The sequence below is a fragment of the Crocuta crocuta genome, unplaced genomic scaffold (assembly GCF_008692635.1).
Source record: "Crocuta crocuta isolate KB4526 unplaced genomic scaffold, BGI_CrCroc_1.0 scaffold7, whole genome shotgun sequence".
Taxonomy (NCBI): domain Eukaryota; kingdom Metazoa; phylum Chordata; class Mammalia; order Carnivora; family Hyaenidae; genus Crocuta; species Crocuta crocuta.
The window spans coordinates 7172073-7184366 of record NW_027531904.1 but is presented as its reverse complement, the minus strand read 5'-3'; the positions used below and the strand labels follow the sequence as shown (position 1 = coordinate 7184366).

Sequence of the window (12294 nt, the reverse complement as noted above, 5' to 3'; positions counted from 1 at the left end):
GTTTTGTAGCCAGACCTCCTCCCTGTCACCAGCTTCTGTCCCCCTTTCTTGAATACAGGGTGTTTGACCTGAGTCCTCAGGGAGTCGGCAGATAAGTCCCCTGTTTTGTGACTTCTGTGAGCCTCTGAGTATTGGCGTGCGCAGCTGTGCTCGCCGACCTCGGCGCGGTGCTCGCTGTTAACTGCCCTGACTGTGGAAGCGGGGAGTCCCTGGGTACCTTTCTTCCCGTAGGGAGGCGGTGTTGCCTTTGAAAGAAAACAGTTCGTCTGTCCTGGCCGCTAGTGAGACTCTATTCCCACTGCTTGTACTGACCTAACTCTCCCCACCTGTTCAGGGTCCCCTGGTCCAGTTCCAGTTTCTTCTGCCAAATCTATCAAAGTCTTCGTTAGCATTAAGGGTGGGCTAGAAAGGGCTTTTGGGGGGGTGGGGTAAAAGCAAGATGTATATGTTTCATCTTTTTTGGGATATAATTTAAAATTCACATAACTTAGAGGAGAAGCAGCCACACTGTCATCATGGCTGTGGGGAGGCACAAGCGGGTTTGGAGGCTTTTATTGGAGGACAGGCGTGGCCTCTCCAGCAGAGGGACGGCGGTACCCCCTCTCCCCGGAGTTCTGGGGACGGCTCTCTCTGGAGAGGGCTCCTCACCCTGCTTCTTGGGGCTGTGCAACCCTCTGTAAATCATTTCTGGGACAAGAGCAAGTCAACAGTACAGATGAGGTTTTTCCCCAGCATCTATTTATCGAGCCCCTACTGCCAGGCATCTGCTCTGTCTCTGTTTCTCAAAAATAAGCAAACATTTTTTTTTTTTTAATTTTACTAATGTTCTGCCTCCTCTGTGCCAGGAAAAATCTAGTCAGAACAGAAATGTCTGGGGGTCCCTGGGTGGCTCAGTTGGTTAAGCCCGACTTCAGCTCATGTCATGATCTCACAGCTCGTGGGTTCGAGCCCCACGTCGGGCTCTGTGCTGACAGCTCAGAGCCTGGAGCCTGTTTCAGATTCTGTGTCTCCCTCTCTGACCCTCTCCTGCTCATGCTGTCTCTCTCTCTCAGAGATAAATTAAAAAAAATTTTTTTTTTAATTAAAAAAAATCTTTTTTTTTAATTAAAAAAAATCTGCCATGTGAAGGTGCTCCTCAAAGCACTGGCTCTCCTTGCACTGACTGGAGCCCCAGGACACTTGACAGACACTTTTTAAAAACTGGCGTCTGACTTTACAGTTTGTAAGCCCCGATTTCCATTGTCTCTCCCCAGATTCAGTCCCTGTCAGGGCGCCCTCGGTCCTGTGATGTTGGAAGCGGCAGGTAAGTAACGTTCTTCCAGTTCGTGGCTCAGAGACTCTCCGGAAGGTTCTCCCGGAAGGAGAGTCTCATTGCTTGGTCACAAAACCCTGGGAAACTCCACTTGTCATGTGCGAATGGAAGTCCACTGAATTTTCTTAAGAACAGCACCTCCCTTTGGTACTCCCGTTTCATATGTTAAAGTCATTAAGTTACGTAACTGTAATAGCAAGTAAAACCCGCCCTAAACGCGCTCGGGAGTGACCAGCACGTGTTGGTAAGCACCCGGCTCCGCTGTAGACGCAGGAGCGGAGGCCTGTGGAGTCAGGGACAGTGGCCGGGGAGGGGGACAGCCTCCGTCAGCCTGGGGGCCTCCTTGCACAGAAGGTGATTGAGAGAGTGTCTCTGAATGCACTTTATGCCACTGAAACGTACGTTTATGAGGGATAAATTTCACGTGAGGTGCATTTTACCCCAATTTAAAAAATTAACCGGAAGATGAATGCATAGGAATAATTTGTGTTTTTGAAACAACTAATTCGTTAGTGTATTTTGAAGCGTACAGCTTTACCCCCTAAAAGGTTTGAGAGCGCTCACAAACACAGGTAAGGTAGCAGCATTAATGCAGGAAGTTCATGAGGAAATGGGGGCTGTGGACAAACGAGGGTCTGAGAGGAATAATGAACCCCCCACCTCAACAGGCACCCCTCAAACTGGCCCACGAGATGGGGTCCCGGGTGCACACCGGCGGACCCCAGGGGACCCAAGAGGCAGTGTCCCCACAGCGCCCCTCAGTGCCGTCCCACCACTTGGCACCAAAATCACCTGAGAAGCAGCAACTCTTTCCGGGTCTCAAAATACTGTGGTGTGAAAACGGGACCTTTGCATGGCCTTCCTGAGCACGAGCACACGCTTCGGGGTCTGTGGATGGAGTAAATCTACTTCAGGCCGTCCTTCATTATTCCCTCCCCAGCGAAGCTTTCTGTGTGCTTTTCACAGCAGTTCATTCAAGACACTCCCTACAGAGTCACCAGAGTGCGGACTTTTTTTTCTTTTTTACTTTCTTTTTTTTGGCTAGTTAAACATAAACTCGTGTAATTAGCAGTCCACTGAGCTGAGCTGAGGATTGACCTCTTCAAAAAGTCAAAAAGCTTTGCAGGACCCATACCCGGACGGAAGACCAGCACCCCTGAGGTGCAGGCCGTCCCCACAGAGAGGGGGCGCTAAGATTTTTATGGAAAGGGCCAAGACTTTTCAAGAACCAATTCTGGCTCACCCCTCAGACAGCTGAGTGATCAGTACCCCAAAGGCCCACGGTACAGCACGAGGCTGCGGCGTGTTGGCCACCTCGCCGCCCCCACCAGAGCTTTAGAGCAGGTGTTTCTCAGATACAGTGTTGTTTTCTTGCTCTTACGTTGGGGGCAGAGTTCCATTCGGTGACTCTTATTCATTCAGGTATTTGCTGACCCCCTAATTCTGGGTGCTGGGCTAGAGCAGTGAACAAAGCACGTCGAGGAGCTGAGGCCCCCGTGCAGAGAGACAGGCAGGGACAGTCGGGCAGATAAATAGGTCACGTGTTGGTAAGCGCACAGGGGAGGAAGACAGGGTCGGATCGGCAAGCCCTTTCTTGGCTAAGATGCTGTGCGGCCGGAACCTGGGATGAGCTGAAGGGGAGCATGTTCCGGGCAGAGGGAACAGCCAGTGCAGAGACCCTGAGGCAGGCCTGTGCCTCGAGGACACGGAGGCTGGCGTGTTGCGTGGGACTTGAAGTCAGAGTGGAATCAGCAGAGGGTTTTGAGCCAGGGATGCCCTTACCTGCCTCCTATCAGATTCCCGAGAGGACTGCGGCCGGTACTAAGAGTGTTTGGAAAGTTACGACTTGTATTTCCCTCAGCCAGAGAGAGAGTGCTTTGAATGTCACCAGTGACCTGCGTCACGCCGGCCGGTTATTCTCCCCATCCCCGTTCCGAGCCACGGGGCCTGTTCCCCACTTCCTCCTACTGCCGTCACTCCCCCCAGCCACCGCCCATGGGTGTCTCTTCTCTCCGCCCCAGAGCCCGTCTGCTCTCAGGGTGATCAGCTCTGGGTTCCTGAGTTCCTTCCTAGTCCGTGACCTTTAACCCCATGACCCGTCTGCATCCAGCCATCTGAAAGACAAGGTTCCACCGTCAGTCTCTCTACAACCAAAATTACCTTCCCTCCTCATCCATCACATTGGACACCTTTCCTTCTTCCCCATTTCTTTCCAGGCCTCCACACTTAAGCCCCCTACCTGTAACCTGGAAGGGAGGCCACCCAGAAGGAACGGGCAGCCTCCCTCCTGCCCCTGATGCCCCTCGCCGTTCTGTTTTCGTGGGATCAGAGACACCGGAGCCCTCCTCTGGTTCAGGGCACGGGCCTCTCCGAGGCCTCTCCCTCCTGCTTACCCTTCCGTCCCCTAAGTGTTCGGCCCTTCCCCAGCCCTTCTACTAGGTTTTTCTGTCCATGTTTCAATGTGCTTATTAAGGAGTCTGCACTGAAAAACCCTTCCTTAGCCCTGAGCTCCCTTTCCCTCCCTCCCATCCTTCCGTCCTTCTCATTTCCAGAATTCTTAGCCACTCTTTTGAAAGAGTATTTACTGTTGAGTCTTCTTACAGCCAGTCCGCTCCTCAGCCCACTGTGGCCTGGCCCCCGGCCCCGCCCTTCCTCAGGAGGCATCCCTAGTACATGTCCTCTTACGCTGTGGCGACTCCGCGTCTAAGACCGAATTCGTTATTGTCCCCAGAGCACCTCCCCTTACCCCCAGCCTGCTCGTACACCCCAGTGTCCCCAGGCCAGCGCCCCCGTGCCGGAAAATCTGGAGTCCTTCTCGAGGACTGCCTCAGGTGTCTCCAGACTCCATCCGGGTCTCCCCATCCCCACGGGCTCTCTCAGTGTCGCCTGGGACCACCCAGCAGCGGCCACCACTGACCNCTTCCACTGGCTGTTTGTCTGTCTGAGCCTCCTGTGCTCTCTGCCTGCCTATCCAGTCCTGCCTCCTGTCGCCACCGCCTCTCCTGAACTTGACCTTCCTGCGGTATTTCCTGGGGTATCTAAATTCCTTGGGCAGCTGTGTGGTTTCATGCTTCCCTCCCTTGCCCANCCCCACCCTGCTGGTTTCCCCTCCACACCTTACGCCACCAGGCTCTGTCGCTGCACTGCAGATTTGTGTTATATGGCTGCGTCCCTGCTTTGTCTGAGCCTCTTGAGGCCCGACGCCCACGGCTGGCCCCTGGGAGGTGACGTGTTGACAGTGCCTTCCCTGCTCTTGCCCGGCGGCGCTGTCCTCCAGCCGGTCTCCTCCTCGTCAGCCCACGGCTGGACCTGGACCACGCAGGAGCTTTCTCACCGGCTCTCCCTGCCCTGCTCCCCACTCCCCTGCGCCGTCCTCCACATGGTAACCACGGTGTCATCTCTGAGGTGGCATTTCTGCAGCTTATGCTGGCCTCCCGACTTCTCACAGACCCCGGTCCGGACTCGTCGGCACATCGTCTTACCCTCGGGCACTTCACTCCCCTCCTACCTCACCTGCCACCCACCCCTTCCCGGCCTCTGCCCTGACTCCCCAGCCCATCCCGACATTGACAGCTCCCGCCTCTGTGTCCGCCGTGGCACGTGTCCCTAACGGTCCTCCCCACCCCTTATGAGCCCCGGCCCCGCATGCTTCCCTCCACACGGCAGTTGGTGGCTTCCCCCCGGTCTGTGTCTCCTGCCTGCCTGTGAGCTCCCAAGAGCGGTGCCCTCAGACCTGGGCTCGCAGCCGCTCCCGGGGCCCCACACCTCAGAGACCCCACTCCCCTGGAGTCTGGCGTCCAAGGGGCCCCTGGGGAACACGCCGCCTGCCTCAGGGGCAGGGTGGGGGCGGGCATGTGGAGTGTGGCCGGGGCTTGGCCTGCAGGCAGGGATAGCCCCACGGGGGCCTGCGGTGTGGACCAGGCCGCAGTGGACGAAGGAGCACAGCCACCTCCCGTGTGTCCCCTGCATCACTGCAAGGAACTGGGGGATTCTCTATTTCAATCGGACTTTCCGGGCTGTCGAGGTGTCATCTGTCAGGACAAAAACATAGAACGTAGTTCATGGAAGAGTTTGTTCGCTTGGGCGGGGTGGTGCCTGGGTGGCTCAGTCGGTTAGGTGGCCAACTTCAGCTCAGGTCATGATCTCTCTGTTCGGAAATTTGAGCCCCGCGTCGGGCTCTGTGCTCACAGCTCGGAGCCTGGAGCTGCTTCGGATTCTGTGTCTCCCTCTCTCTGTCCCTCCCCCTTGGATGTTTGATACCCACTGCCTTCATTCGACAAGTATGTTCTATTCCCCAGCAGCCAAATGCACTTTAGAAAATAATCTCTCTTTCTCTCTCTTTTTTTACCAGTGCTTTTCCACATAACGGTCAAAACATAGGCCTCTCACCCTTCCTGGGGACCCTGAATACCGGGGGGTCACTGCCAGATCTAACCAACCTCCACTATTCCGCGCCCGTGCCAGCCTCGCTGGACACCAATGACCACATCTTCGGTAGTATGAGCGTGGGGAATAGTGTGGGGAGCCTGCCAGCCGCCATGACTCACCTGGGCCTCAGAAGCTCTTCCGGTAAGTGTCCTCCGCTCAGTAAGAGCCGCGCCCACGTAGGTGCCCTAGTGGCCCCAGTCCTAGGTGGTCCCCAGCCAGGCAGCCTGTTTGTGAGTCGTTCGATGAGAATGATTGCGTCTAAGTTAGAGACAATTATGTATCTGTCCCAGTAGCTGGGACAGCTGGCATTTCCCTTTGGTGGTCTGTTTTTGCCGGATTGACTGGGCTCTGGGGCACTCGGCTAAACCTCGTCCTTTACCGTCTTCACCAGCCTGGCTGTCCCTGGACTGGGAGAGTAGGAGGTGTGAGTCCAGAAAAATGTGTGCTTTCCTTTCTGTGTTCACTGAACAATGTTAATGGCTCTTAATCAACATGTGATAGTGTTTTATAATTACGGCTCTCTCTCTCTAGATCCCTCTAATTTCCCGTTGGATTTCAAAAGAGAATACTTTGAATTTTATTTTATTCATTACTATTGTTTTTTAATGTTTATTTTACTTTTTTTAATGTTTGTTTATTTTTGAGAGAGAGAGAGACAGAGCACAACTGGGGGAGGGGCAGAGAAAGAGGGAGACAGAATCCAAAGCAGGGTCCATGCTCTGAGCTGCCAGCACAGAGCCCGACACGGGGCTCAAACTCACAAACCACAAAATCATGACCAGAGCTAAAGTCAGATGCTTAACTGACTGAACCACCCAGGTGCCCCTTTAATGTTTATTTTTGAGAGAGAGCGTGAGCTGGAAAGGGGCAGAGAGGGGGGGAACAGAGGATCTGAAGCGGGCTCTGCTAACAGCAGAGAGCCCGACGCAGGCCTTGAACTCATGAACCATGAGATCATGACCTGAGCCAAAACTGGACACTCAGCCTGCTGAGCCACCCAGGTGCCCCAGAGAATATTTTGAATTTTAGAAAACCTGTAAGGGATACAATGAAAATATTTGATGCTAATAGATAAATATACTAAATAGAAATCCACCACAGTTTAAAATTATTGGTTCAAATTTTCAGAGGTGCTTAAAGATGCAGGATGTGGCTCTAGTAAAATGTTGCCATCGGGGTGGGGGGGGCACCCGGGTGGTTCAGTCTATTGAGCGTCTGACTCTGGCTCAGTTCATGATCTCACAGTTCCTGAGTTCAGGTGCCGCGTTGGGCTGTAGGCTGTCAGTGCAGAGCCCACTTCAGATCCTCTGTCCCCTCTCCCTGCGCCCCTCCCCTGCTCTCTCTCTGTCTCTCCCAAAATAAATGAATAAACTTTTAAAAAAAGGATTAAAAAAATGTTGCCATGACGTGACTTGGGTCACCGTTCAAGTTTGGGCACCCGCGGCTCAGGTCCCCGTGTTGGAACATCACTAACTTTACTTGAGCCTCCGCAGATGCTCTGGTCCACGTCTGAGGCGGGTGTTGACCCCGTACTCCCAGGGCCGCGCTCCAGCCTCCGGCTGTAAGGGTCCCAAGGGCTGTGGTGTGGACTGTCGCCTCTGGAGGGGATCCCCGGTGACGGCCCACCAGTGGGGAAGGGCTGCTGGTTCCCACTGTGCGTTCAGAATCCCCCGCTCGCAGGAGAGAGGTCCCCTTCAGGATGGGCGGCCGGAAGATTCTCCGATGCTTGTGGCAGTGCAGCCATTGTGCCCCAGAATTTTAGAATTGATTTCAGAGATTACCCTTACTTGCTTACTTAGGTCATTATCCTGCCGCTCTGCTTCCGCGTGCTTGCTGAATTCTGTCAGTACAAGGGTATCCAAGGTCACCTAAGTAAAGCAGCGTCGGCACTTAGCTCTCTGGGGTCTAGAGGCAGCCGGCATTCCCCGGGGCAGCCTTTGACACTTTGCTTCAGCTGAAAGTCCTGTGTTTACCACTATCTGCTGTTTTCCCCAAAAAACCATTATTTTGTGCAGCACGTTATGAGAACCAGTATCAAGTTTTTATATAATTTCTAGGGACTCCTTAAAATGCATGATATATGAAGTTGAATATATATGTATATTTTTTAACATCTTTGAGCTTTGCTTCTGAACGAGTAGATTTGTTTTCTAACCCCAGTTCACATCTTTAGCTCTCATTCTTTCTTTAGCCAGCAGATCCCTGGCCTTTCTGTGGAGAGTTGCACTGTGGGATAGCTATGTAGTTTATCAGAGACAGCCTCTCCGTTTTTTTCAAAGTTTATTTATTTTCAGAGAGAGCATGGGGGAAGGGCAGAGAAAAAGGGAGAGAGAATCCCAAGCAGGCTCCAAGCTGTCAGCACAAAGCCCCGACCCAGGGCTCGAACTCACGAGCCATGAGATCATGAGCTGAGCTGAAACCAAGAGTCAGACACTTAACCAACTGAGCCACCCCAAGCGCCTTTGTGGCGGGGGAGAAAAAAAACATTTTCCAGCAAAGAATACTTTATTCTGTCATTGCTCCATTACAGTAACTTATATCTAACACTGATTTTTTTTTTTTATGAACATAAAAGAACACACAGTTCCATTCATCCCGCCTACCGGTACCGGAATGATGTGCTGAACTTTGAAACGCGGCATTCCCATTTGAGATGCACAGTGGCATGGTTAAGTCACGGAGCAAGGCCACTCTGTGCCAGGTCCCATGCCAAGGCTCCGGCAGGATGCAGGACACAGTCCTGGCCTCATGTAACTCAGGCCTTGGCAGCCTGTGTCATGGAAATGCCTTTTCCCAAGCTCTCGCTCATGCTAAAATTCACTGCTCCTCCCCCCAAATAAAACAAAGCACCAGCAAAAACTTCATTTTCCCTACATGGGAGTAGACTGTCATGAAAGGTTTCTGGGGAGCCGGAGAAGCAAAGAGAAAGCAGGAGATGTGGGAGGGAGTCCCTTCCTATGCTCCTCTGGGGTGTTCGGGGTATAGACCGGGTCCCCGTCAAGGCGGCACCCCAGAGCCACAACTCAGGGAAAGGAGGCTCTCTCAAGGCAGCGCGGGGTCCGGGCAGTGCCTGGGACAGCGCGTCCGGGGCTCTAAACAGAATGTGTGCACAGTCTTTCCCCGGGTGGGGGCGGGGCACGCACACCCCTGGCCTTGCTCACCTCGCCCAGCGGCCGCCCCACGCTTCCCGGAGCACAGCTCACTGTCACCCTGCCGCCGCCAGCTCGCAGCCCAGTGCTTCGGTCCCCCACCGCGGGCACGTCAGACCCCAGTGCAGTAGGGGCGCTGCCCAGGAGCTCCCCGCGGGCAGAGCCGGCCTCGGATACGCATCGCGGGCACCAGAGGGGGCTTTCCTGCATCTCAGGGACACGAGAGATTGTGGCGAGTAACGTGTGACTTGTCCCGCAGGCCTCCAGGGCTCTCGGAGCAACCCCTCCATCCAGGCCGCACTCAGCAAGACTGCACTTTCGTCCTCCGCCAACAGCCACCCACAGACACCAGCCCCCAGCGCCTCGGCCCTGCACCCCTCCCTGCGGCTCTTCTCCCTCAGCAACCCGTCTCTCTCCACCACGGCCCTGAGCGGCCCCGCGCGGCGGCGGCAGCCCCCGGTCAGCCCCCTGACGCTGTCCCCGGGCCCCGAAGCGCATCAGGGTTTCTGCAGACAGCTGTCGGCCAGCAGCCCGCCCAACCCCTATCCTGCCGCCCAGGTGAGAACCAACTCTGCACCGAACACACCGAGCAGAGTGTAAATAACTCAGCACTGCTCGCTCCCTAATGGCTTGTTTGTTGTGAAGATCACCGTTTCCAGACGCACAGCCGGCAGTCACTGACCCCCAGGTAGGGCATAGAGAACACAGCCCAGACGTGTCTAAGATGGCTAGGGGAGACCAGGCTGGGGTGGTTTTGTTTTGTTTAAAAAAAATTTTTTTAACGTTTATTCATTTTTTTGAGAGACAGAGAAAGACCGAGCATGAGCAGGGGAGGGGCAGAGAGAGAGGGAGACACAGAATCCAAAGCAGGCTCCAGGCTCTGAGCTGTCAGCACAGAGCCTGGTGTGGGGCTAGAACTCACGAACTTCGAGATCATGACCTGAGCTGAAGTCAGACACTTAACCGACTATACCGCCCAGGCCCCCCCAGGTTGGGGCTTTAAAATTGGTGTGGAAAATGACCAGTAACTGATGCTGTAAGTATTTTAAGCGACAGAGGAAAGCCAAAGGGAGACACTTAATACCTTGCTGAAGCTTTGATACTGGATTAGACCTCTTCCCTAATTATACCTACAGATTGGAAAATCAATACTTTTATTGTTCATGAAATAGCAGATATATAGAAAAGACCAGATCTCTGTAAAAGGTCCCAAGAAATCTGTGTAGAAAGAGGCACAATTTGAAGTCATAGGCCTGTTACAAAAGTTTCGGTGTCAAAATGTCATATCTTGATTTGTTGACTTTGTTTTTGTTCTTTTTTTTTTTCTAACTTTGTTTTTATTTGAAACAATTAGGGCAGTTCTTACCATAATCACCACTGAATATATTTTCAGCTGCGGTCACTCCCTAGATACACTGTGACATCATTGAGTCCCCACCTCACCATAAATGAGTCATGGTTCAGCAAGGAAGGGTTGACGGAACACACCGGAAGGAGTTAACAGACCCAGTCACAACTCCCTCTTCCATGAGTAATCCCTTTCCTGAGAGGGGGAGAGGGATTTCATAATTGTTTTTTTAGTGGTTCTTTTTATATCATTGGATTGCCTTTAATTTTAATTTTCAAGATTATAGGCTATAAAAAATATCACTCTTACTCTCTTGCTACATTTTAAGGAGACAGGAGAGAGAGAGAGAGCACCCTGTTTTGAATGTTTTCATTTTTGGTTTGCTTAGTATTTTGGTTTTTTAAAAATCAGTGTTATCCATGTACACAGTTTTAAAAGTCACATAGTTCTAAAGGGCTTGTTGGGAAATATCAGTTGTCATCCCCTCCCTGACTAACCATATTTCCTACTCCCTAGAGATGGCTCCTTTCAGCCATGTTAGCTGATCTCTGTGGTATAACCGTGTTATTTGATGCTTGTTTGGTTTTGGACTTCTGGCGTTAGGTGTCATCTGATGAGATGCTGCCATGGAGAATTAGGACGTAGCTCTCCCCAAACCCTGCGCACCCCCACACACATTTCCTACCCACCCTCCTCATTCACACTGTGCTGTATTGTAATTTTCGGTGTTTAGTGCATTCACAGTTCTATAGAGCAGCCAGGGGGTGCCCGGGTGGCTCAGTCAGTTAAGCGTCCAGCCTTGGCTCAGGTCGTGATCTCATGGTTCCTGAGTTCGAGTCCCGTGTCGGGCTCTGTGCTGACAGCTCAGAGCCTGGAGCCAGCTTCGGATTCTGTGTCTCCCTCTCTCTCTGACCCTCCCCCACTCCTGCTCTGTCTTTCTCTCCCAAAAATAAATAAGACATTAAAAAAAAGTTTATAACAGAGCCCAGTTGCATCCTTTAGTATACTATGAAATTGAACAAAGTGAACGTTTTTTTCTTCACCCAGGAGTTCATAAATGTCTTACTTTTTTGTTAGTTCAGTTTTCTGTGTACATATTACTTATCACATCCTGGCTCTCGGGGTCTGGCTAGATCTCCTCTCTGTACATTGAGACACAGCCCACCAGTAGCTATCCGGGCAAGAGTGTATGGGTCTGGTATGACTTAAACATGTCCTTAAACATGGCAGGCAGAATACCCATCACTTAGTGTACAATTGGTTAGATACAGAATTCAAATCTGAAATAATTTTCTCAACATTTTGAAGATATTAATTCGTTGCCTTTGGTTTCTAGAGTTGCGAGTGAGAAATCCAGTGCCGTTCTGATTCTTAATACTTTGAACGAAATCTCCTTTTTTCCCTCTGGGGGCTTGTAGGATTTTCTTTTTGTCCCGCAGGGTTCTAAAGCCTCTGGATCATGTGGCTTGACGTGAGTCAGGATATTGGTGGGTTTCCTCAACCTGGAAACTCTTAACCATCCTACATTCTTGGGAAATTCTCCTTAATTATTTCTTGGATGATTTCTTCCCTTTGACTCCTGTTCTCTCTTTCCTGAACTCCGTTGTGTGAGTGTTGGGCTCCCATCCTTTCCCTCTCACGCCCCTATTTTTCCTCTCCTCCTCGTTTCACCCTGCTTTCTTTATCTTCCTGCTGTTATGCCGAATTTTCATTTATGCTCTCATACTTTGATTCTGTTATTTTATTTTATTTATTTGTTTTAAGACAGAGATGGGGTGGGGGGAGAAGTCTAAGCAGGCTCTGCACTGTCAGTGCGGAATCCATCACAGGACTCAAACTCACGAGCCATGAGATCATGACCTGAGCCAAAATCAGGAGCCGGATGGGGCGCCTGGGTGGCTTAGTCGGTTAAGCGTCTGACTTTCGCTTAGGTCATGATCTTGCGGTTCGCGGGTTCGAGCCCCGCGTCGGGCTCTGTGCTGACTGCCAGCTCAGAGCCTGGAGCCTGTTTCAGAGTCTGTGACTCCCTCTCTCTCTGACCCTCCCCTGCTCATGCT

General features: G+C 52.2%; 1 protein-coding gene across 1 annotated transcript in view; it reads left to right on the top strand.

The window, feature by feature from the left end:
• CRTC3 (CREB regulated transcription coactivator 3) overlaps positions 1-12294 on the top strand; it is a 92296-nt gene that overhangs the window by 71085 nt on the left and 8917 nt on the right. The window contains exons 9-11 of the mRNA XM_077774267.1: positions 1254-1303; positions 5664-5881; positions 9149-9447. Of these exons, the coding sequence (XP_077630393.1) occupies positions 1254-1303; positions 5664-5881; positions 9149-9447 (567 nt within the window). The remainder of the gene's footprint in view (positions 1-1253; positions 1304-5663; positions 5882-9148; positions 9448-12294) is intronic.